We start from the raw sequence: 24,451 nt of genomic DNA, 5'->3' as shown, positions 1-24,451 counted from the left end.
AAATAGCCCCTCCCTCTGGAATATTGCTCAAAGGTTGGGGATTGCTTCTGTTGGGCTTTGTTAAATCTTGCCAATTCTTGTAATTTCTTGTAATTTCTTGTAATTTCTTGTGAGTGCTTGTTATTTCTTGTTATTTCTTGTTAGTTCTTGGACCTGCTGTCTCTGCAACAACTCCTCTCTGGTTAACTGTTCTTGATCATATCGATTCTTCTTTTCTTGCAATAAATGGAAAAACCCTCACCGTCTCATCATGATTCTGCCTCCAACATAGACGATTTTAATCATCCACCTTCAAACCTATTGTTTGATCCCAAGTCTCCTGCTGGACAACTGAAATACAGCGATATCAATGAGATCAGCTCTATCGTAGCTGAAGATGAGATTGGTGCTTCGAAAATCTCCAAGGCAAACTACGCAAGTTCAAACGTTTTAAGTTGTGTTACCAGTATTACTTATACTCCTTCTGAGATTGATAGAATTGTTGAAAAACTGATTTCCAGACATTTTTCGACTGCTAGTATCAACGTTGTTGATCCAAGAGAGAATAGAGTCACTATTCTAAAAAAATTGAAGAATAAAACTATTTCTGGGTTTTCTTTTTCATCAATTCCCCCCATTAGTTATTTTCTTGTCTTTTCTAGATTCATTAAAAAGAAAGCTGGCGAAGATAATTATTGCTGCAAAATTTTGAAATTTTTAGGATGGCCTCTTGTTTTATATCCTTTTATTATTGTTGGTATTATTGTTGGTGCTAATCATAAGACTGTTGATCCAACTCTAGTTTTTGTTTTCAATATCCTAGCCATTTTGCCATTATCAATTAATATTTCCTCTGCTACGGAGGCTTTGGCCAACTTGACCAATTCAACAATTGGAGCGTTGATTAATGTCACCTTTGGAAATTCCATAGAATTGATCTTTGCAATAATTGCTTTGACTAAAGGTGAATTATTAGTTGTGCAATGTTCAATGACTGGCTCTTACCTAGTCAATGCTCAATTGATTCTTGGTGGTGCTATTTGTGCAGGTTCAATTCATTTTAAAGAATTGAAATTTGATAACCTTATGGCCTATTTTAACATTATTTTTATTGCTTTTAATGGTTTCATTTTCAGATTGGTTTATTACTTTAATTTTAGTATGAAAGAAAATGGCAATAAAGACCCAAGCTCCATATCTGACTATTCTAATCCTTCTCTAACTATTTTGAAAATCTCTAGAGCTATCTCAGTTTTAAAAATCATTCTCTATATCATCTATTTAGTTTTGCCAATTATGTATAAAAAGTTTTTACATTCTGGTATTGAATTTCAAAATATTCGCGATAATTTTGATGATAACAATTATAAAGATGAAAAATATGAATTAACATATGAAAAAACGAATGCTAGTAACAACCCTGAAGCTGATGATTTTCAAAACAGAGCTTCTTTAGACTCTTCAATTGATAACAATCATGTTCATTTCAATCATCAACTAAATATCAATACTGAAAACAACAACGTTGCTAACTCTAATTCAAATTTTTATCATAACCAAGTTCAAAACGATAATGACGGTGGTGATCTAAAAATGAATATTACGTCTATTATAGATGTTGAAAATGAAAAAACAAGCAAATATAGAATTATTAATTTATTTACAAAACACAGGGTTTTCTTTCTTTATGCTTTATTTTTACTAGCTAACACAATTATCGTTGCGTTTAATTCAGAATATATTTTGGATTCAATGGACGCGTTTTCTGAAAGTTCAGGTCTTTCAAAGGATTTTATTTCATTAATCATTATTCCAATTATTTGCAATTCTGCCGAACATGTCTCTTCAATTGTTGTTGCCTATAAGGGTAAAATGAATCTTGCTGTTAATATTGCTGTTGGCTCTGCAGTCCAGATTGACTACTTCATTTCTCCTTTTTTGGTTTTGATTGCATCTGCAACTGTTAGTGATTATTCATTTTTATATGAAGGATTAATCATGGAATGTTATTTTGCTGCTTGTCTTCTAACATGTTTTGTTATTATGTTGGGTAAGGGTTATTTTATTGCAGGTGTTTTAAGTTTATTTGTTTATACAGTTGTTGGTATTTTAATTTACTACATGGTATTTTAGCAAAGATAATCTAGAAATTAAATAATCGTAAGCTTTTGTTTATTATACATGTAATTTATATTAGCCAAATAAATCATCTAAATCAGAAGCATCGCTATTGTTTTCATTATTCATCTCACTATCAGCTTTATCTATTGACTCCTCACTTACTTTTAATTGTTTCTTTTTATATTCCAATTCTTGTTTGAGCTTAGCAATGTAACCATTGAATCTATTCTGTAAAATTTTATTTGGAGCATTCGCTCTTTGAATTTCTTTTTGTTTGATGGTTGTTTCAAGCTCAGAGATTTCTTCTTTTAGCATTTCATTATGCTGGGCAATTTCGGCTTTATTTTCTTTTTCTTCATTATCCTCTTCACTTATATCGTCATCTTCGTCATCGTCATCTTTATTTTCTAGTAAACCTTCAAATTCATTTTCCAAACTTTCGTTATCGTCGTTATCGTCATTATCATTCATTGTTTCATCATGGTCATCATTATTATTTTCATATTTATCATTTTGATTGTCTATATCAAAACTATCAAAAACACTGTCAATGTCAATGCTCAGAGGTTGTGGAGTAGCAAAAGTTGAAATTGGAGTTGCAACAGTACTATAACCGGAATATGATGAGAATCTTTGTTGTTGAGATCTTTCATAATCATCTTTATTAAGTAATTCAAAGGTTGTCGATTCAGCATCAGCATCTTCTCTTAATAATTCTTCAACTTTTGCTTCAATTTTATCAATATTTTTGCAATTTAATCTTGGTTTAAATCTATAGTCCCTAACATTTTTCATTGGTGGAGTTATACCATCATTGAATTGATCATTGATGTTGTTATAGTCAGAAATTAAAGTTTGATAATGTTCAGAATAATCTTCAATGTTGTTTGAGGAGTCTGTTGTTATGGTAAAACTAGTAGAATTGTTACTGATTGATTGATTGGATAGAGTTGGATTGAATAATTCTAGATAATCGCGTTTGGAGACTTTTTTAAAGACATATAGCATTTGGCAAATGTCGATTGTTTTATAAAAATTTTTCTTATCAGTTGTTTTATGGGATTCGATTATGCAGGGCAAGTCAAGCAATTTTGCCATATAATAAGAATCGTTTATTATTATTATAGCTTTTCTTCTATCCTTCCATTTTATGGTGATGTTTTTAAAATCTGAGGTTTCAACGCATTGTCTAACGTAATCTAATTCAGGATCATCCATCAATCTCAATATTATGCCATCTTCAAAGGGTGGATTATCTTCTTTTTCAGGGTCTTCAGAATCGTAGCCATCACCAGGCATTCGAATACGAAATCTTGGTTGGACTTTTGGAGCAGAGGTGACTTTGATCTTGCTAATTTTGGGAGGAATTGGAGCAGAATTTGGAATTCTAATTGGGTTTTTCTTTGATGATTTAATTGTTGTTTTGTGATGAGCAGTTGGTGAAGAAATGGCTGGAGAAGCCAGTTCAGAGGCAGCAGAGCCCAACTTTAGTTTAATTTTTGGCTTTTTCTGGGCTACATCTTTGGCTTTATCTGGAGCCTTCAAAGTTATTTTGAACATAATAGAACGAATAATATTGTGAGTATAATACAGGATTAGATTAGCTAAATTTATGAGAGAAATCGAAGGAAAAAAAGGATGGAGATAAACGCAGAGAAGCACGTGGCTTTGATTTGATATTTATTTGATATTTATTTGATATTTATTTGTATTTTTTAAAGGGCAATGCTCATGAGACCTAGGAAGGAATCGATGATCTGGGCAGCTGCTAGAACCGTAATTTGGCCAGCTGAATCGTATATCGGGCTGACCTCAACTACATCAGCACCAACCAAGTTGATACCTACAAGACCATCGATGATGCTCAAGATTTCTCTTGTTGTGAACCCCCCTGGTTCTGAAGTTCCAGTGCCTGGAGCATAAGCTGGATCAAGAACATCGATGTCGAAAGTGATATAGACTGGTGTTTTGTTGTGGAAAGGGATTGTTTTTTTGATTGCATGAATGATTCCGTGGATTCCAATGTAATCTATTTCTCTTGCATTGATGATTTGAAAGCCACAGATTCTATCATTTTCCAAATCATGTTCATCATTGATGAGTGGAGCTCGTATTCCAACATGTAGAGATGAGTTTTTATTGATGTAGCCCTTTTCAGCAGCGTAATGAAGAAAAGTTCCATGGTTTATTGAAGAATATTTTGATTTTCCACCTCCGAGATATTTTGGGTCCCAAGTATCTAAATGGCTATCGAAATGGATGAGAGATAGTTTTCCAAAGGTCTCGTAGGCAGATTTTAGAGTCATCAAGGTTACTGTATGATCACCACCTAGAGTGATGATTCTTGGATGAGAGGATAGAGTTTTGTTGAAAGAATTGTATTTATGAACAATTCTTTGACCTCTGTACAATTGGTTTAAAGCAATTCTATTATCAAAGGGAGTCATGGGGACGTCACCACAGTCGACTATTTTTAAGGCTTTATAGGGGTTTATATGATTGAAATCGTTATTGTCATTGTTATTGTTATGATGGTTGTGATTATAATTTCTAACTGGAATTTTGCCGTCAAAACTAATTCTTTTACTGCCATCTCTGATGCCATTTGGACCAAATCTTGCACCAGGTCTGAAGGAAACTCCAGTATCAAAAGGAGCACCGACTATGGCAACATCAAACTGAATTTGTTCCTTGGGATCATTGTTATGTAAATTAGATGCATTAAAACAGTTGTAGTAAGGCTGGTTTCCCCAAGTTACAATGCCACTGTATAGAGGGCCTGGAGAGGCCAAGTCTGAGGTATCATCGTCACTGGGATAGTTGATCTTGTTTAGTCTGACAAACTTGTTGATATCGTTAGGGTCGTTGTCCACAATTGAACTTTGGTGGATTGAGATTTGATGATTTGAAATGGAGTTGAAAACATAGCTGGTTTCATCAGGTCCATTGAGCAAACCGCCATAGAGCGAATCCAAGTACGATTCAGGAATGGAGGCAGGAACAGCTAGCAGAATAGAGCTTTGAGCGAGCCCAGCAGGAATTGTGGAAGCAGCTGCCCCATAAAGAAGGCCAATCCAGAGACCCACAATCATTGCTGTTGTTGCACTAGCTGCATTGGCTGGGAGAAGAGAAACCGGCTCTTTTATAAGCAGCTCTAGTACTGTCTCCTTATCAGCAGATGCACCAGGCCCTATCTCGCACACGTCTAGTTCCTAATCGCACTGTTTCTGCTGCTTCTGCTGCTTCTGCTGTCTCTGCTGCTTCTGCTTCCGGTGCTTCTGGTGCTCTTCCCAATGCGTCACTAGCCGCCGCCAAATCGGGCAACCGCCGGCTCTCTCGCCGCCAGCGCAACGCTCCCCACAGTATAGTGTGCATTACCCGCCCAGCACAGCACCACCGCAGCGGTTGTTTTTGGGTGTGTTTTCTCTGTCCGGGTAACGCGCCTGCGCATCTGAACAGAGATCACTTCCATCTTCAAACGATCATCGATTTCTCAATTAATCAATCAATTGTCGACATTTTTCAATTTCGCTTCTTTTTTTTCTCATATAAATTCAACTTTCCCAGTTGGAATTGTTTTATCTGGCTCTTTTATTCCTCTTTTTCTCTGTTTTCTTTTTTTCTCTTGCTCATAGATGCTAAAAACAGGAATCAACACTCTCAAAAATATGGCTCCAAAATTAAATTTACCTGAACTCCTTTGTAAAGGTGCTTACATTAATGGCCAGTGGATCACCGATGCAAAATCAAAATTCCAGGTCCAAGATCCCGCCACCTTAGAGGTAATTGGGGAATTGCCTGACCAAGGTCCTGATGACATAGATATTGCTATTGAGTCCGCTTCAGCTGCCTTCACAACCTTCAAAAAGACTACTCCAAGAGAGAGATCCAAATACCTCAGAGATATTTACAATCTAATGATTGAAAACGTCGATGATCTAGCCAAAATCATCACCTGGGAAAACGGTAAGCACATCAATGAAGCGATTGGTGAAATTAAATATGCTGCCTCTTATTTCGAATGGTATGCAGAAGAAGCCCCAAGAATCTATGGTACAACTATCCAACCAACCAATCCAACCAACAGAGTCTTTACAATGCGTCAACCTGTTGGTGTTTGTGGTATCATAACACCATGGAATTTCCCTTCTGCAATGATAACAAGAAAGGCTGCTGCTGCAATTGCTGCCGGCTGTCCAGTTATTATCAAGCCTGATCACCAAACTCCTTATTCTGCCCTAGCTCTTGCTTACTTCTTTGACAAGCTAAACTTGCCAAAGGGCATCTTCAACATAGTTTTATCCAAATCCCATGTACCCGAAATCGGCTTGAAAATGTGTGAATCAACAAAAATTAAAAAAATATCTTTCACAGGTTCAACTAATATAGGTAAAATCCTAATGAAACAATCCGCTTCAACTTTGAAAAAACTATCCTTTGAATTAGGTGGTAATGCTCCAATCGTTGTATTCGATGATGCTGATATCAATTTAGCCATCTCTCAATCAATTGCTTCAAAATTCAGAGGCTTGGGCCAAACATGTGTTTGCGCCAATAGATTATATATCCAACAAGGCATATATGATAAATTTGTTGAAAAATTCTCAAAAGAGGTTTCCAAATTCAAAGTTGGAAACGGTTTTGATACATCTTGCACTCATGGCTGCTTAATAAACCAGTTGGCTATCGATAAGGTCAAAGATCACATTAAAGATGCTCTATCAAAGGGCGCTGTTGTTAAAATCAAAGGTGGTAGAGACGATTCTCTAGGCCCAAATTTCTATAACCCAACTGTTCTTTCCAACTGCACTCAAGACATGAAAGTTGCTAAAGAAGAAACCTTTGGTCCATTAGCTGCCATCTTCAAGTTTTCTGACATCGAAGATGTCATCCACTGGTCAAATGATGTGGAGCATGGTCTAGCATCTTACGTCTTCAGTAAAGACATCAACAACATCTACATCATGGCTGAAAACTTGGAATATGGTATGATTAGCTGCAACACTGGTATATTCACTGATTCCTCCATCCCATTTGGCGGTGTCAAGGAATCTGGTTTCGGTAGAGAAGGTTCCTTGCATGGTATTGATGATTATACAATTCTTAAGGCTGTCACAATCGGTAACATTCCCCAAATCTAACCAACTACCTCCGATAAGTAACATTTTTCTTTCATCTGTCTTTCTCTTTCTTTTTTAGGTCTCTTTGATTTTCCCACTCTAATATTCAATATTCTTGTTCCATTTGCCCCTCTCCCATTCTATCTTCTCTCCTACTTCTCTTCTATTGCATTAGCAGCTCACTGAATTTAAATCTCATTGCGCCTTATTAAACCAAATTCTAAATTCAAAATGCTCATCGAAAAGAAACCGTTTTCGCTCATCAAAGCACGTGGTTTGGTTTTTAATTTTTTTTGTCTTTTTTTCCATCAATATGACATTTCGATAACAGCAATCAATTCTTGTAATTCAATAACAAAGCGAGATATAGTCACAAAAAACATATCAAAAAATTACACAAAATGTCTCAGGAAATAGAAATCTATGAAGAGAATTATTCTTCTGACGATGCCAACATTTTTCAAGATATCACCCCAAGAAAATCCAAAGTCACTCTTGGTTTGATTGACATTCCTTTCTCTCAAACTGATGATAGACCAACCATTGAGGATTCTTTTGTTGGTGGCCACCCAGTATGTTGTTTTATTACTTTTTTCTCCAGAATCTTATTTGTTTCACGATTGACTAATTTCTCTTTCTTTTTGCTATTTTTTTTCTATCCGAATAGATTTGGTTAAATGATTCTCCCCCAAGTGACAACTTATTGCTTTGCAAAAATTGTTCAAACCCAATGAATCTATTATTACAGGCTTTTGCTCCTTTGGAAAACACAAGTTATGATAGAGTGATTTACGTATTTATATGCTTAAAATCTTCTTGCAAAAGAAAGGTCAATTCTGTTAAGGCAATTAGAGGAATTTGCAAAGATCCAGTCAAAATGAAAAAAATTGATGATGAACTCTCATTGGATAAAAAATCAGATGATTTAAGTGCACAATTATTCAATACAAACATTAATACTAACAATACCTCCAATCCCTTTGCTTCATCAAACCCATTTTCTACCTCAAATCCCTTTGTCTCTTCCACTGCAAATCCTTTTGATCCACAAGTAAAAGAAAACCTTGGTGCAAATACTAATCACAAAATCACGATTTCAAATTCATCAGATAAAATTAACAAGAATTCCTGGTCCAACGTGGTATCAAAAACAACAGAACTAATCAAGCCCAAAAAAATAGTCAAATCCAATATCATTTTGCCCTCATTTCCTGGATATTTTATTTATATTCAACGTGAAATATTCAAGAAAACGAAAAACGATCAATTATTAAAAAACATTCATTATGATGAGAGTTTGTTAGATAATGAGATTAACTCAATTAAAAATTCTGTCAGCAGAATGAATTTAAATCATAAAAATAATAATAAATATAAAAAAAACAACAAAAACAATAATCAGATTGAAAATTTAAAATCTGAATCAGTTTCCAAAGCCTTGAATGATAAAAGCTTTCAATTCTTTTTAGAAATAACAGAACACAATCCAAATCAAATTTTAAGGTATGATTTAAATGGGAGTCCTCTCTTATTCACCTCAAATGACGCTGTTTATAAGACTATTTCAGATGATTTAATTCCAAGACCCAGTTTTAATTTATCTTCAAAAAGGAGATTTGAATTACAATTAATGCCAAAATTGATTATTGATCTTGAGGCAAACTTAAATAGCGATCAAGTTATTATGAATGGTATGGAGTGGGGCTCAATTTTTGTTTACAGTGACATTGAGGACTATATTAATGACCATGATTTGGATGAGAACCATACAGGTTATATAGAAGAATGGTGTGGTGTGCAATGGGATGACGAATTGCACCTATAAAATATTTTTAATTATTTTTTTTTTTTTTCATAAAATCGTTTATTTTTACAATACTGATGGAGAAAAATTGTTTTTTTTTTATTTCTATTTTTTATTCTTCATCATTTGCATTTAAAACCTTTTGCATTTTTTATTTCAAATAATTTTATTATTTTTTATTTATTATTTTTTATTTATTATTTATTATTTTTTATTTATTATTTAAATTTTTATTTAAATTATTTGCTGAGACACTAAAAACGACAACGGTCAAATTATTAAGTTATAGTTTGGTTAATATTTTTATTTTTGATCCAAATTTCTGCATTACCATTAAGCTCTAAATTTGGACTGTTTATAAAAATTAGCTTGAACATACAAAGTCTAGTTATGAGTAGTATAATAAATTATTTTATTACAATTCAGAAATAGGAGAGGGGAGAAAATAAAAAAAAAGTATATATTATACTGTATTTAATTATATTGAATATAGTTAAGTATAATCAAAGAAAAGAATTCTGATAAAAATAGTAAACAAAATTAAAAATAAATTAAAATTATAACTTAAAAAAAGTGACTAAAATAACACAATAGAGAATAAAATGTAATAAAATACTTATCATAAAATATACTAAAAAATACCAAAAGAAAAATAAGAAAATAAGAAAAAAAAATTAAAACTTCACAAATTTACCGCAAATTTCTAAAAATTCAAAACATTTAAAGGATTTAAGAAATGGAATTCAAGAAAACAGATTGAAGAGGTGATCCATTATATTGATTAATATAATAAAATAATAAAATAGAAAGTTGGAAAATAATGTATTTTATAAAAACATCTGAGTCAATTAGTTCATTAGCCAATGAATAATTTTTGAGTGACAGGTTTGTTTAGGAGGTTTGGGTAAATCATAAGACTTATTTTCAATTGATGTTCTATGAACCGAATTTTTAGAATTTGGTGCAATTTTATTTTTATTATTAGCACTGCTTTTTGATTTTACAATTTTTAGAGGAAATCCTTTCCGAATGTAATTAATATCTTTTAATTTGATAATAATTTTATAAATACCAGTGCTGACGAAATATAGCCAATGATCAGATAAGATGTAACAGTTTTTCTGAGGTAAGTAAATATTAATATTTTTATTAAATAAAAGATAAGAAATATGAGGGTAAGAACACTCTTTCAAATAATATAAGAATGTGTTCCAGGTTATGATCTTATTGTGTTTATCATATAGTGAAATTTCAGAAGTGGGCAAATAAGGAAAATTTTGAATTTTAACAAAAAGAATTTTATTTTTATTGTTATTCTCAGCTATTTGTTTTCTTGTTAGATCAGATACAGATGAATTAGCAAGAGTTCTCGTAGATGAAGATAAGGTTGTAGGTATATTTGGAATTGAATCAAAACCAGAATCTTTATTGGGGTTTGGCCTAAAAAAACCAGCAGAACTTTGATTTTTATCAATAACATTACTGTTTTGAATATTTGTCCATGGGGCTGGATAGAATGGATAATAATTTTCGGACATGATTAGTAAACTGTTATATCTTAAAAATATTTAATTGAAAAAATATGGTTCTATATCTCAGCAAAACTGATTGAGAAAAGAGGAAAATTGAAGCGTATTTATATTAAAAGATAGTGATCTTACACAATGGAAATAAAAATCTTTTTGAGACCATCAACAATAAATTAGCATTTGCAAAAGCTTTTAAATGTGACACAATATTAATAGATTTGAAGCATAATAAGGACGTGAGTTAGTGAGACCATAAGAAGACAACGAGAAGCGAGATGCATGACAGCAACTTGTCTTGGGGCATGGTTGTGTTGCATTAATAGCCAAAAAATAGTACTCATCAGTCAGATATCTAGGCAGCAGATCGATGTTTGCTCGATTATATTATAATCACACTACTGCTTTGGGATACATCACTGGTTCGCTGCAACTATCACATTCGCATCTGATTGTCCTCTTTAAATATTCTCGGCGATCTAAGAGCATGCAGGTCGATAAGAACTGTGCAGTAGTTAGAAGCAGACTGCGTCCATGTCAAACGGGGCACAGCTGGTGAACGTATCCGATGGTCCATATAACGTAATCCATTGATTCTCCGCGTCTATCCGTGTAATCCGCTTTATCCGCCCACCATGTGCTCTCCATTCTGTGTCTTATTTCTTTTTGCTGAGCTTGAGCATACCGTACGATATAACAGATAATAAGTATTTAATATCATTTTTTTTTGATTTTCTTTTGATTTTCTTTTGATTTTCTTTTGATTTTCTTTTGATTTTCTTTTGATTTTCTTTTGATTTTCTTTTGATTTTGTTTGTTCTTATCGAACAAACAAAAAACACTGACTGAAAAGCGTCAGATAAGCAAGAATGACGTACCACACAGATGGAATGAAACTGACACAGATTTCTGCATCAAATATTACCCACACTTAGGTTGTGCTTAAAGCCAATATCTCTGCTCTATAATGGATTACAAAATTGACAGAGAAAACCTCCCCAAAGTAGTCCAATTTTTCTATCTGATAAAATGAAAAGGGGACACTAACTGTAGGAATAACCTTGTATACACAAGAACTATTCAAAAGTAAATAGATTATATAACCACCTGACCGCATATTTCCGATTGTACGTTGAAATAAAAGGGGCAGATAAAAGGAAAAAAAAAATAATGGATTACAATTAATCATCATCTCACATTGCCACCAAAAAGTTTTTAAATGTCGTATAATGGTATAGGTTTATCCACAGCTAGAGGGTCTGCAACAAATGGTTATATCCAGCGAAACATTTCCAACAGGTCTCAGACAGACCCACACCAAAAGAACTATTATGAAAGACGAAAATACTTGAAAGAGAAAAATGAATTGGAAAAAAAAAAGGCGCTAAAGACTTTGAATTTTAAAGGTGATAAAGAGATTTTATTACACGAAAAAAAGAGATTGATCCAAATTAAATGCATGGAGTTACAAGAACAACTAGAAGACGAACAAGAAAATGGCGATGAAGCTTTAACTGATGAAATTATTTCACAAAAAGTAAATGACTTAAAATCTAAATTATTTGAAATGTTTAATAAAAATGAGGATAGTATATTAGAGAATCATTTAAATGAATCTTACAAAAATAAAAATAATAGACATAAAATTCCCAAAACAACAAATAAAAATCTTTACTTGGCTTCAAAAAAATTTAATTCTCATCAATTGGCTGCTGAAAAAGTAAAAGAAAACCAAAGATTTAAAGATTCAATGCAAACTGACTTTGTTCAAAAAAATTACGATAATGAGTATCAAAATCACAATCAACAACAGGTACATAATCATAATACCTATAATACTAAAACCGAAAATATACCAGTTCAACAGAAAGATGCGAACACTTTTTTGCCCAAAAAACCTGATCTTTCTAACCAAATAGACAACTCTTATAAACTCACTCTCAATAATCAAAAAAAGGCTCATGATCTTAAAGAAATCCAAAAAGAATCACTTAAATTTTTAGATTCAATCAAAGAAGACTTTTATGGTTAAAAAGTTAGAAAAAAAAATTTCTTTGATCCACAACTCTGGTTTCAACTATATTTTCTACTAACAAAACATTTTTTCTCTAATCACAAGCCTGTGTTTTACAACTTCAAAAGGTTTTCTTTTTTTTGTGATTTAGACTTGTACTGAATTTTCTTGTATATTACTAATATTTTGATCATGAATTGATTTTTTATATTAGATCTAGCTTTAGCCCTGCTTTTGGTCAGGTTTTAGTTTCTTCTGCTTCAGCTATTCTTTTGAAATTTAATTATTTCTTTTTTCTTTCTTTTTTTGTTTTTCACATTTAAATCAATTGATATCTTATATTCAACTTAGATATACAAAAAAACAAAAAAAAACAACAGCAAAAGTAGTTATAACAGTAAAAATAATAATAATAATGTTTAGTATTTTGTCGAAGATTAAAAATATATTAAGAAAGCATGACAGAGAAGAAAAACCAACACATAATGATAAAAACTCATCAAAGCCTATATATACCCTTGGCTATCATACATTTGAAACACCTACTGACAAAAATGAAGAACCGTTTAATAACCTCAATATTTGTTCTGTAATAGATCTGCATGAATCATCTTTATTTATTGATTCTGAAATACATCCTAACTATAAGCATTCTTTTTTGAAAATCATTAGTCCAACTAGTCAATCACAAAACCACTCTATTCAATATAATGATTCTAAAAGTGTGTTTTCTTTTCCATTCAATTATCCAAATCACAATTCAATCTCTAGTACTGATCAAAACAAAAACAAAAATCAAAACCAAAATTCAAGTTTTGATTTACACAAAACTCACCATTTTTCAAATAATCAAAGTGACAGTTTGAAAGAAACTTTATCTGTATATTCAAATACAAATTCTTATTTAACTACAAATTCTTATTTAAACACAAATTCTCACTCAAATACAGGCTCACTTTCCAACTCTTTTGTTGATTATGAACAAAATTTAGTTTCAACATCCGATTTAGATTCGAATTTAAATAGCAATGATCCTGAATTTACTGATTTTTCCGCTTTTGCCTTTGAAAATTTTGTTCCTATCACTAATCCTACTCAACAAACAGTTACAGATCTATCCTCACAATATAAAATTCTTATTTCTTACTTTAATCATCCTATAATTAAAACTTGGAGAGATACTGCTTCTATACAAAAACTTAAAAAAAGAAGAAATAGAATAAAGGTTTTGTTAACAGACCAGTTTTCTAATTTGGTTTTTGATGTTATCAATGAAGTTCTCAACAAATTGAATTCCCCTGATTTTATGCAACATAGAGATGATGACACTTTCAAATCTAATGAAATCACTAATAATGTCATTGTCAATTCATTGTTTGCAACTGAAAACAATGAAAACAAAATTTATATTAAAAGTCAAATTAATAAGGATAAAGGTGATGAAAATATTGAAGAATTTAAAGGCAAAAGGCGAGAGGAAAATCCAAAAGAAAATGCTGAAAGAGAACTTGCTAGATCAAAACTTTCTGTTCTATCTCGTAAAAGATTTAACGAATTAGCTTTTGATATTTTGGTTGATATTAAACAAAGAGGTTTATGTCATTTATCCGATGAATCAATTCCCAATGTGCAAACTATTAAACAGTCTGAAAAACAAAGAATCAATCGTGTTCTTGATGATGATAATTACGGCAAAAATAACAAATACAGAGATCTCTATGAAGTCAATCCTAATCCAATTCGTGATTGTGATGGAACAAATAACGAAGTTTGTAATAATGATGGTGACCAAACTACATGCTAAATAAGTTGCTCCCAATCAAACCATTTGGGTTTGTGAAAGTTGTCTAGTTGAAATATTTTAGATTCAATTGCATCGAGATTAACAAACTCGTCCAATAACTTTGAGAAATAGGCTAGATTGATTTTATTATTCTGGTCATCTAATTCAATCAGAAAGTTTTCTTTGAATAAATTTGGCAATTCACCAATCAATGATTTAAAATTAAATGAAAGCGACTTATTATCATGAAGTGAGGTTTGACAATAATTCGCCAATATGCAATATTCAAACATTAATATATTTTTTTGTCATTCTCCTTAGTGGTTATCAATTTCACACCAGTTTTTGGATTCATAAATTTGTGTTCATACTCATTATATTTATGATTATAATTATCTCATTTTTTAACATAGTTGTCAAATCCTTAAAAATGGTTTCATTTGAGAATAATAGAATCAAGTTGACCAAATCATGTCGCGAAATATAATTTGTTTTTTTAGAAATCAGAAAGAACTTTTTGTAGGATTGTTTCATATCCCAAAGTATTGCCAACTTTGACAAAATATTTTGAATGGTTGTTTCTTGAAACAGTAACATCTGGCTGAATATAATAATTTGATAAGTATTTGTTTTCAATGATTAGTTTGACTTTATTGATGGTCTCATATACATTTTTTTCCACTCATGTTGCTTCAATCTTTTTTTTGTTGTTAACTTAATTTCATCCCTGAGATAATTTTTTGTTTCATGTTATCTGTTTTCATGTCTTATATAGCCTTTTAATATTGTATTCAATTTCAATGAGTCAGCCAAAATGTAAAGTACCTTTTTCATTCATTTTATGTAACATTTCTTCATTTAATGAATCATATTGTCTGGATCAACACCATTGAGAACTATTTTATAATATGCATTTTGATGGTGATTTCTAATGCACGTACAATTTTTGTTCTTGGATAGGTTTTTTACAAATGCTGAGGTACAATTTATAAAATGGCATCTTCACCACCAAAGCAATCAACTCTTAGAATTAGAAATTAACTACAATTCTAAATGGTTTTCATAAAGTTCAAATATAACTACTCAGTTTACTATTTCATCTGCAATTAGTTTTGATAATTTTTAAGATTGCTTGATATTGCATTCTGAGAAACTGGCACAATTAACAATTTTTTTCTTGAGCCTTGTAATCATTAAAGAAAGTTGGTAAAGTCATTAAAGGAAGGCTGTTTTTAAATCAAGCCATTTATTACTTTATCAGCAATCTCTCATCCAAACTAGAAAAATATAAAAAAAAATGAAATATCTAATAAAATTAATTTCACTCGTCAAATATCGTCTGATTAATTATTTGAAAGTATAAAGAAAAACAAATTTAGGATAAAAAGTTACATCGCAAGTGCAAACTACAATATGAGAATATAGAACAATATAAAGGTATTATTTTGTTTACGTTTTTATTATATCTACTCTGGTTCTTTTCCAAACATTGTGTATATACAATTCATCATCATCGCCATCATCTTCAATCTTTGTAACCCCACCGGAATCTGGGTCTGGAGGATCAATTGACAAAACTGCATAGTTTCCAGTGTGATTGTTTTTCATTAATGAGCCTGGATTAACAAAGATTACATTTTTTACAACTCTTGCAAATGAATTTAGTTCAGATGGTATTATTATTATATCTGGTATTACTTCTGAAAACTCTGATAGTCCCATATATGGCAAATCTAAATCTGAGCCAGAGATATGTTCTGAATTTTCAGCAGCAGGCAAACTTTTAATATCATTTTCTCTTTCAATTGGCTGATTTTTGATCGTTTTCTTTGTTTTTAACCCCCCTGGAAACAATGGATAGTATTTGCGTTGTTCTAAAAGATGGTTTGAAATTCTATCAAATCGATTTTCTTTTGATAAATCACCTTTACAAACATCTTTAAAGTCCTTATAAACGTCGTTGTTTGAAACACCAACATTGATTTCGTTTATTTGAAATGATGAAGGGTTTGGAAAGCATTTGAAATTTTTTGGCAAGTTCAAGAATTTTCTGTCAAAGTTGGTTTGCGGATAAGATGGATGATTAGATGTTGCGTCTTTCAATGAAGGAATTAAAACTACCTGAATTTTATTATTAATTTCTTTTAATATTGGAGTGATTATAAACTTGAAAACTTCATCTAGGGTTCTTGGTTTTTGTTTAAAAGCGATTTTTGGATTATTAGAATTATCATTGGAAATTGAGCCGTCATAAATTTTTGAATGTGTTATATCAATAAATGGACCAAATAGTATAACCAAATGAGGTTTTATTTGATTATTAATTCTATCAACTATGTTTCTCAAATTCTCAAAACTTAAATTATTATTTGTTGTATAAGGGCCGGAGATGACCACTATCTTTAGTTTATTACTTTTTAAATTAATTGTATACTCATCTAATTCATCTTTGGAGGAAACTGGAGCACCTAGTAATGGTAATTCAACAACTTCGTTAACGATAAATGATTGACCACTGATATTTTTTCCTTTAAAGGCTACAATTTGACCAGGAAAGAAAGAATAGCTGTTTAAATTTGATAAATTCAATGAAATTCTGTTACCAATACCAGAAATTCTTGAGGTTTCTAAGCTTAAAGAGTTTGAATTTAAAATTGTGTCAAAATCTGATATTGGGGAATCAGAAACTATTCTGCCAACGGTTATAATTTCATCTTGAGAAGAAATTGTTGGATTTCCAAACTGATCTTTGGAGAAATTGTAATGATTTAATATCAATCGAGTGAAAATATCAATTTGTTCATCCAAGTAATCTGCTGATTCCAACAATTTAATTCTCATTGACCTAAAGTTATATTTTTTTTGATTAAAGTTTGCTGTTATTTTAATTGGATTTAAGTCTACTTCTGGATTGAAAGATTTGTGATCAAATCCACTTGAAGGAAGTATGTGAGAATTTAAAGATTGGATTATTTTACCAGAGGTATAGGCAGAAGTTGAAGTGGAGTCAATTGATTGCTCAAGTTTTTGAGATGAATTAAAAAACTGATTTGATGTTTGTGATTTCTTTTTAATTGGAGAGGAACTGAAAACGCCATTATCATTATCATTATCATCATCGTTGTCACCATCCACATCAATGTTGATATTTCTTGGACAAGAAGGAGTTAAAGCGGGTAGAGGTATTGAATTCAAGTTTTTTCTTTTGACTGGCATACTAATTGGAGAAGATTGATTTGATCTTTTCTTTGATAAGTTTGGGAGATTTAAGTTTGGAGATAAGGGCAAATAATTTGGAAACATAGGTTTTGTATTTGGAGAAGAGGTTACATTTTTATTTCTGTTTCGGTTCAAGTTTATGTTCAAATTTGATCTGATCATTGATTTCTTGACAGAATTATTTAGCAATTTTTTTTTATTTTCTGAATTTTTTTCTATCTTTTTTATAATATAGTCTTGCAATTTCCCCAAGTTGACTGAATTAAGTGGAATATTAGCAGTAGATTTATGAAATTCGCTGTTTAGAGAATTGCCTCTATGGTCAGAAGCATCAAGAAGCTCATCGCCTTTTGTAACGCAAAACGATTCCCAATTAATAAATAACTGTTCAACATCAAAATTGAATAGTTGAATAATACTTTGACATAGCTTTACTATATCATCATTATCGGCCAGCTTACCAAACTTTTTGATGATCTGTTCTCTTGAAGAAGTTTCAGTTGACATGGTAAAAAAATAATTTGTTATTCCTGTTGCTGAACCAGAAGAGTGTGCAGAGTTGAAACTTCTTGTGGTATTCCAGCCCAAGCTGATCCAACAAAACCAATATGTTCACATCAGCAGCACTTTCAGCTGCCAAAACGCGTCAAGCAGATTCACAACGCGTTTAAGTTGAAATATTTTTTTGAAAATAAACACAAGTCTTCTTTATCTAGACAAGGCGCGTAAGTGGTTTAATGGTAAAATTCAACGTTGCCATCGTTGGGCTCCCGGTTCGATTCCGGGCTTACGCAATAAAATGTTTTGTTTATGTTTTTATCTTACTTTAAGATAAATGCTTTGAAACTTCAAAGATGAAAAACTTTTAACGAGAATCATAATTTTCATAATTTTTATTGGTATTCAAGCATTTTTTTTCTAGCAAAATTATTTATGGTGAATAAAATAATATTTAATAACAAAAATAGAAAAAAAATAAAAAATAAAAAAATAAAAAAAAAGGTAGGTGGGTATAGTGTCAAATTGTATAACAAAGTGCTCTCATAAACAACAATCGAGAAACACAGAATTTGAACCAAACTCAGCTGAACTGTAAATTCTTCAATTAAGTTGATTTTAAGCATAGAATGAATAAATTTATCAGTAAATAAAATTATATTAAAAACAATAAAGAAAGCCAAAAATCGGCAAGATAAAATAAAAGTCAAAAGTCGAAAGTCAGAAGTCGAAAATTGAAAATTGAATATTTTATGAATTTCATAGTTATTCAGAAATAAATGGTGCATTTTGAGCTTATACCCAATGAAATTTATGTTTTTTTGCTTTTTCTAAATCATTACTAGCATAGTAGTATGAAAAATAAAAAAAAGAAAAAAGAAAAGAAAATTAAAAAAGATAACAAATAATATAACATCTTTCAACAGAAAAGAATCAAATGATTTGTTTTTGTAATCACTCACAATTGAAAATGAAATTTTCAAAATTATAAACAAAAATTATTAATTTTAGAAGAATATTAATAAAACTTTAACATGATCTTTTGGAAAAAAAAAGATTTGTTTTATTCAGATGAATTGTGTGAATTTGTAGAAGTGAAAATCCAATTTTTCCAATCTAGGGATCTAACCTCTGAATCATTAATCAATTCGAGCTCACCAATGCAACTGATAGCGTATTTGAGTAATTCGATTGTTTCTTCTAGAATTTCCTCTTTACTTTTACTAGCGTTAGTTAATGAATCATTAATAACAATGGTTTTAATTCTATTAAAACCAGCAATTTTAGATAGTTTAACCCCTCCAGTTTCAGCATTCATTAATTTTCTCAAGTATGTGTCTTTTATTAGATTTTCAAACGAAAAGTAGTAAGACAATTGTGTAATCATCAATGATAATCTTTCATCATAGACCTGAGGAAGATAAACAGGAGAAAATACTAGTGGTTGCAAATGAGCTAATTGTGAAACTTGATTTAGTTGGTTTAATGGGTTATATTGATTAAATTGGGGTAAATTATTGATATTGGATCTAGAATCATAAGGAGATATGTTATCTGGACTAATAAGGGTGTAATCATTTGAGTCATAATCTAAAGGGGATTTTGAAGAAGAGGTTCTTTTTTTAGTGTCAGAAATGTTATAATCATTTTTAAAAGATTTAGAGCTGTTGCTGTTGTCACTAAAACTTCTAACCGGAATATTGTTATTTCCAGCAGGATTCAAAGCGGTTGTATATATTGGGGAAAATTGGATAGGATTGATGACATTTGGAGATAGTATAGTGTTTGGATAAAATGGATTTGGAGCAATATAAGATTGAGCAGGGGAGATAGCTGAAATTTGATAAGGGCTATAAAAGGGATTGATTGTATAAGAATTTCTATTATTGTAACGATTATTATTTTTGTTACTAGTGCTTTCATTATTGTTATTGTCATTGTTGTTATTGTTATTAGCGCTATTATTATTGTTAGTAGAAGTAGTAGTATTGCTATCGTTGTTAGAAGCGCTATTATTATTATTATTATTATTATTATTATTATTATTATTATTATTATTGTTGTTGTTGTTGTTGTTGTTGTTGTATTTATTTGTGTAATTTTGGCGGTCAAAGGAACGACGTTGATGATGAGTTTTATTATATTTGTTAAATTGGTGATTATTGTATTTTGAGTTTGTATTATCGTTATTGTAGGAGCGTTTGTAATTTGAATTTGTATTTGAAATATTTTTGGGCTTATAATTGTTAGGAGATTTATCAACGGATTTTTGGATATGATTTGTGTTGGTGTCTTTATCGATTTTATGAGAGACATCTTGAGTGGGAAGAGTGTTTGAAGGTTCGGAATCGGAATCGGACAAGATTGAGAGATTTTCGTTTGATTTTTTATTGAAATTGGTATCAATGGAGAGGTTTTCAAAAGCATCGTTGAAATTTGATTTTTTTATTTGAATTTGATTTTTATTTGCGGAAGTAGAAGTGGAAGTGGAAGTGGGAGATATTTTTTTGTTAAAGAGAGGGATGGGAGGTAAATTTGGAGAGGAATTTGGTTTTTTGAATTGAGATTTATCTTTTTTATTGTTGGTATGATTGAAGTCATTATTTGGATTAATTGAATCTTTTTTTAGATTGGATAAATCTTTTTTTAAAACATTTGAATAATTTGAATCATTATTTGAGATATTTGAGATATTTGATTCATTTGAGATGAGGTTAAGATTGGATTGAGATTGTTTTTTTTTGTTTTGTTTTTGTTTTTGTTTTGATTTTTTGTCTTTATTTGTGGGAAACAATTCGATTTCAGCATCAGGGTAAGGAATCCATTTTTGATTTTTTGAGTATTTAAGTTTTTGTTTTGATATTGTAGAGTTGTTATTAGTATTATCATTATTATTAGTGTTATTAGTGTTATTAGTGTTATTGGTGCTATTAGTGTTATTGATATTGTTGATATTGTTGATATTATTAGTATTGGTGTTATTATTTGAGATAAATGTATTTTGATGTTGTATCTGTTCTGAAGTATTGGAGATTTGTTTGTGATTTGAAATATCGGGAATAGTGATGTTGTTGTTATTAGAGATATCGATATTGGGAGCCGAGATATTTTGATTTGGTATTGATTGAGATAGTTTTCTTTTTGTCCATGGGTTTTCCTTTGGAGGAGGAGCAGGTAAAAGGATTGAATGAGAAGAATGGGAGATAGAGGAAGAAGAGTTGGAGATAATAGAATTAGTTATGAGCTCATCAGTATTTGGAGTGATGGCAGAGGTTGAGTTGGTGGAAGGATTTGTATTAGCTGAATTAGATAAATTAGTAGAAGACATTTTAAAATAAAGTAATGAAATAATGAAATAATGATATAATGATATAATGATATAATGAAACAATGAAATTGATAAAAGCACAATAGATGCTGGACCTAGAGTGGATTAAAGATAGAAGTTAAAGTGAGAAATATTATAAATAAATAACAGACCAAAATTGAGATGAACAAAAGTTAAGCGCCGATATAAAAATAGTAAGTATAAATAAAAAAAACAGAAAACCAAAAATAATTGGGAGAAACAGAATAGGATGAATAAATAAAAACTGAGAGTAAGCCAAAATAAATGGAGAGTGTTTCCTTTGATGTGAAGATGAAGAGAATCAGATTTGAAGAAAGGAGAAATAGTTATTTGGTGGTGATTTGAAGATGATTTGGTGATTTGAGATGAATTTAAGATGAATTTCAAATGAAGTTACGCAGTTAAGATCAAGTTGAGCTGGAGGCGAATTGTGAGAAATTGAGACGGATGTAGGACAGTGGAGACTTTGGAAATGCGGTCGGTTCTAGCGGTCGAAGCAGCTTCACAGTTTGTGGAAGCACGAAGAGGAGCACGAAGAGAAGCAGAGGCAGCACAGGAAACACAAACAGCGGGTTTGAAAACAACGGCTCTGAAAGCACGTTCTTTGGTCTCAGCTCTTCTCCGAATCCAGCCGGCCGCTTCTGACCACCAGTGTGGGTGCCGTGTGACAGTGCGTAGAGCGCGTTGGGATGCGTGTTCGCAGTCAGGTGATCCCGCTGCTGCGTGTGGTGCCTGTGGTGCCTGTGCGGAACACGTGAGCCTCCGTTTGTTCTGCGTCCGGTCCGTTGATCTGCTGCAGATCTGGCTATCACTTATCGGCAGCTGTTATCCCAGCTAATCACACACCTGCTGCATTTCGAATTCAAAAGAAGACGTTATCTCGTCTTGCTGTCCAATCACAGCGCGCGCTCGCATTGCTTTCCTGCTGCAAGATAGTCTTTCTTTTCATAACTCTATCTTTTCACTAGCTGCCATATATTTCCACCTTATTTCTCCTGTTCTTGGATTCAATCACTCAATCCTCCAGGCTTTTTTGTTTCACCCAAATTCTATATATACCAATTGTCCTTCGTTGTTTTTCTCCCACTTTGAAAGTCAAACTTACCATTCTCCCAATCTTCTCCCACCTAATCTTTTCAAACAAAGCTTAATAATCAAAAATCAAAAATCAGAAAACGACAAGATCAAAACTTAAAAATCGCTTTTCCATCTCTTATTATTTAATTCACTTGCTACCTTGTTATTCAATTAAATCGCCATCCCATATTTATCATCAAATAGTCTGCTACTAAACAGTTGATAATTAACAACAAATTGACAAATACTAATCGATAATTGCTAAAAAATACTAATCTTTCCCGATATTCAATTTCATGACTAAAATAAAAGATTCCTCTCACCTACTACCCAATAGTAATGTCACTTCTTATGGTTCAATAAATAATGCTCATCTCAATAACAATGTCCTCTCTAATAACAATATCAACCTTTCTTCTAACACTAGATTATTTGCTAATAATGATATTAGAAACCTAAGAAGAAACACTGTGATAGTAACAAAAAATTTCATTAAAAAGGATAACCAACTCAAAAAATCTCTCTCTGTTTCAAATAAATTGGGCACTTTCGATGGTGTATTCATCCCAACTTCCTTGAATGTCTTATCAATTTTGATGTTCCTACGTTTTGGTTTCCTATTAGGGCAATTGGGCATTCTTTTATCTCTAGCTACTTTAATCCTATGCTACACAATCAACTTATTAACCACTCTATCCATCTCGGCCATTGCTACAAATGGTACTGTAAGAACTGGCGGTGCTTATTACATGATCTCAAGATCTTTAGGTCCTGAATTCGGTGGATCCATTGGCCTTGTATTTTTCATTGGTCAAGTTCTCAATTCCTCATTAAATGTCGTTGGTTTGGTTGAACCTTTATTGATCAATTTTGGTTCTTCAAATGGAACGCTCTTAAGAATATTTCCCGATTCTTCTTACTGGACCTTTTTTTATTCTACTACAATTTTGTTTCTATGCACTTGTATCAGTGCTGTTGGCTCTTCCTTGGTCAGTGCGGCTGGTTCTTTATTCTTTCTTTTATTAATGTGTGCCAATATCTCGATTCCCTTATCCACTCTTTTTGTAAAACCCTTTCAAATCCCTGATTTAAATTCCTTCTATTCTGGTCCATCTTGGGAAACCTTTTCAAATAATTTATTTCCAAACTTCACTCGAGGTGCCGCTGGCTCTCAATTGCCCGGCAAGGAAACTTTCAATGACTTATTTGGTATTTTTTTTCCTGCAACTGCTGGTATTCTAGCAGGCGCTGCAATGTCTGGCTCTTTAAGAAAACCTTCAAAATCAATTCCAAAAGGAACTCTCTGGGGTTTGCTACTCACTTTTCTTTGCTATTCTCTAGTAATAATGGCTTTAGGCATCTCAGTACCAAGAGACTTGCTATATAAAGATGTCCAGATTATCCAGACAATTAATATCTCTGGAATCATCATAATCTTAGGCGAACTATCCACCTCTTTATTCTCCGTCATTTGTGGTGTGGTAGGCGCTTCATATTTATTCGAAGCTATAGCTAATGACGAAATTATCCCTGGTCTTCAAAATTTTAGAACAAATAAAGATGGCTCTTCCTCAAAATACTCCATTTTTTTATCCTGGTTTTTATGCCAACTTTTTCTCCTATCTGATGTCAATCAAATTGCTACTTTCATCACAATGGCCTTTTTGATGACTTTTATCGTAACAAATTTTGCTTGCTTTTTATTAAAATTATCTTCAGCTCCCAATTTTAGACCAAGTTTTAAATATTTCAGTGCCCTAACTGCTTTAATCGGCTCAATTGCCGGAATAATTGCAATGTTTATAGTAGATGGTATCTCTGCTACAATGGTCATCGTTTTCTTGGTTATTCTATTTGTATTGATTCATTATACTTGCCCTCCCAAGTCATGGGGAGATGTATCTCAATCACTAATCTATCATCAAGTTCGAAAATACTTGCTAAGATTAAGACAGGACAAT

General features: G+C 31.7%; 10 protein-coding genes and 1 non-coding gene across 11 annotated transcripts; 6 read left to right on the top strand and 5 right to left on the bottom strand.

The window, feature by feature from the left end:
• Positions 1-225: 225 nt before the first annotated feature.
• Positions 226-2,112, top strand: ASCRUDRAFT_39295 (uncharacterized protein; the record flags this gene model as incomplete). The annotated part of the gene is made up of 2 exons (XM_020190930.1): positions 226-1,300; positions 1,595-2,112. 2 exons carry the CDS (start codon positions 226-228, stop codon positions 2,110-2,112), a joined length of 1,593 nt encoding a protein of 530 aa, XP_020044783.1.
• A 60-nt stretch (positions 2,113-2,172) lies between these two features.
• Positions 2,173-3,660, bottom strand: ASCRUDRAFT_10286 (uncharacterized protein; the record flags this gene model as incomplete). Its single annotated transcript, XM_020188551.1, has 1 exon — positions 2,173-3,660. One exon carries the CDS (start codon positions 3,658-3,660, stop codon positions 2,173-2,175), a length of 1,488 nt encoding a protein of 495 aa, XP_020044782.1.
• A 155-nt stretch (positions 3,661-3,815) lies between these two features.
• Positions 3,816-5,192, bottom strand: ASCRUDRAFT_39253 (agmatinase; the record flags this gene model as incomplete). Its single annotated transcript, XM_020190924.1, has 1 exon — positions 3,816-5,192. One exon carries the CDS (start codon positions 5,190-5,192, stop codon positions 3,816-3,818), a length of 1,377 nt encoding a protein of 458 aa, XP_020044781.1.
• A 576-nt stretch (positions 5,193-5,768) lies between these two features.
• Positions 5,769-7,241, top strand: UGA2 (succinate-semialdehyde dehydrogenase (NAD(P)(+)); the record flags this gene model as incomplete). Its single annotated transcript, XM_020192098.1, has 1 exon — positions 5,769-7,241. The coding sequence occupies one exon, from the start codon at positions 5,769-5,771 to the stop codon at positions 7,239-7,241; it is 1,473 nt and encodes a 490-aa protein (XP_020044780.1).
• Positions 7,242-7,621: 380 nt separating this feature from the next.
• Positions 7,622-9,045, top strand: TSR4 (small subunit rRNA maturation protein TSR4; the record flags this gene model as incomplete). Its single annotated transcript, XM_020188549.1, has 2 exons — positions 7,622-7,792; positions 7,888-9,045. 2 exons carry the CDS (start codon positions 7,622-7,624, stop codon positions 9,043-9,045), a joined length of 1,329 nt encoding a protein of 442 aa, XP_020044779.1.
• Positions 9,046-9,647: 602 nt separating this feature from the next.
• Positions 9,648-11,007, bottom strand: ASCRUDRAFT_77939 (uncharacterized protein). Its single transcript, XM_020194073.1, has one exon. It carries the CDS (start codon positions 10,560-10,562, stop codon positions 9,873-9,875), a length of 690 nt encoding a protein of 229 aa, XP_020044778.1. The 5' UTR covers positions 10,563-11,007; the 3' UTR covers positions 9,648-9,872.
• Positions 11,008-11,769: 762 nt separating this feature from the next.
• Positions 11,770-12,195, top strand: CWC21 (U2-type spliceosomal complex subunit CWC21; the record flags this gene model as incomplete). Its single annotated transcript, XM_020189626.1, has 1 exon — positions 11,770-12,195. A coding segment is annotated over one exon (426 nt), but the record flags the coding sequence as incomplete, so codon positions are not given.
• A 585-nt stretch (positions 12,196-12,780) lies between these two features.
• Positions 12,781-14,533, top strand: ASCRUDRAFT_121538 (uncharacterized protein). The gene has a single exon (XM_020188895.1). The coding sequence runs from the start codon at positions 12,980-12,982 to the stop codon at positions 14,366-14,368; it is 1,389 nt and encodes a 462-aa protein (XP_020044776.1). The 5' UTR covers positions 12,781-12,979; the 3' UTR covers positions 14,369-14,533.
• A 1,263-nt stretch (positions 14,534-15,796) lies between these two features.
• Positions 15,797-18,049, bottom strand: POL12 (DNA-directed DNA polymerase alpha subunit POL12; the record flags this gene model as incomplete). The annotated part of the gene is made up of 3 exons (XM_020189648.2): positions 15,797-17,413; positions 17,678-17,864; positions 17,931-18,049. Coding segments are annotated over 3 exons (1,923 nt in total), but the record flags the coding sequence as incomplete, so codon positions are not given.
• A 240-nt stretch (positions 18,050-18,289) lies between these two features.
• ASCRUDRAFT_t166 lies at positions 18,290-18,360 on the top strand. The gene has a single exon. It is a non-coding gene; the product is annotated as a tRNA-Gly (tRNA).
• Positions 18,361-19,127: 767 nt separating this feature from the next.
• Positions 19,128-21,392, bottom strand: ASCRUDRAFT_10278 (uncharacterized protein; the record flags this gene model as incomplete). Its single annotated transcript, XM_020188548.1, has 1 exon — positions 19,128-21,392. The coding sequence occupies one exon, from the start codon at positions 21,390-21,392 to the stop codon at positions 19,128-19,130; it is 2,265 nt and encodes a 754-aa protein (XP_020044774.1).
• Positions 21,393-24,451: the final 3,059 nt, after the last annotated feature.

The sequence above is a fragment of the Ascoidea rubescens genome (genome assembly GCF_001661345.1).
Source record: "Ascoidea rubescens DSM 1968 unplaced genomic scaffold ASCRUscaffold_18, whole genome shotgun sequence".
NCBI lineage: Eukaryota > Fungi > Ascomycota > Saccharomycetes > Ascoideales > Ascoideaceae > Ascoidea > Ascoidea rubescens.
The sequence above is the reverse complement of the archived record's forward strand: the minus strand, read 5'-3'. Positions and strand labels throughout refer to the sequence as shown.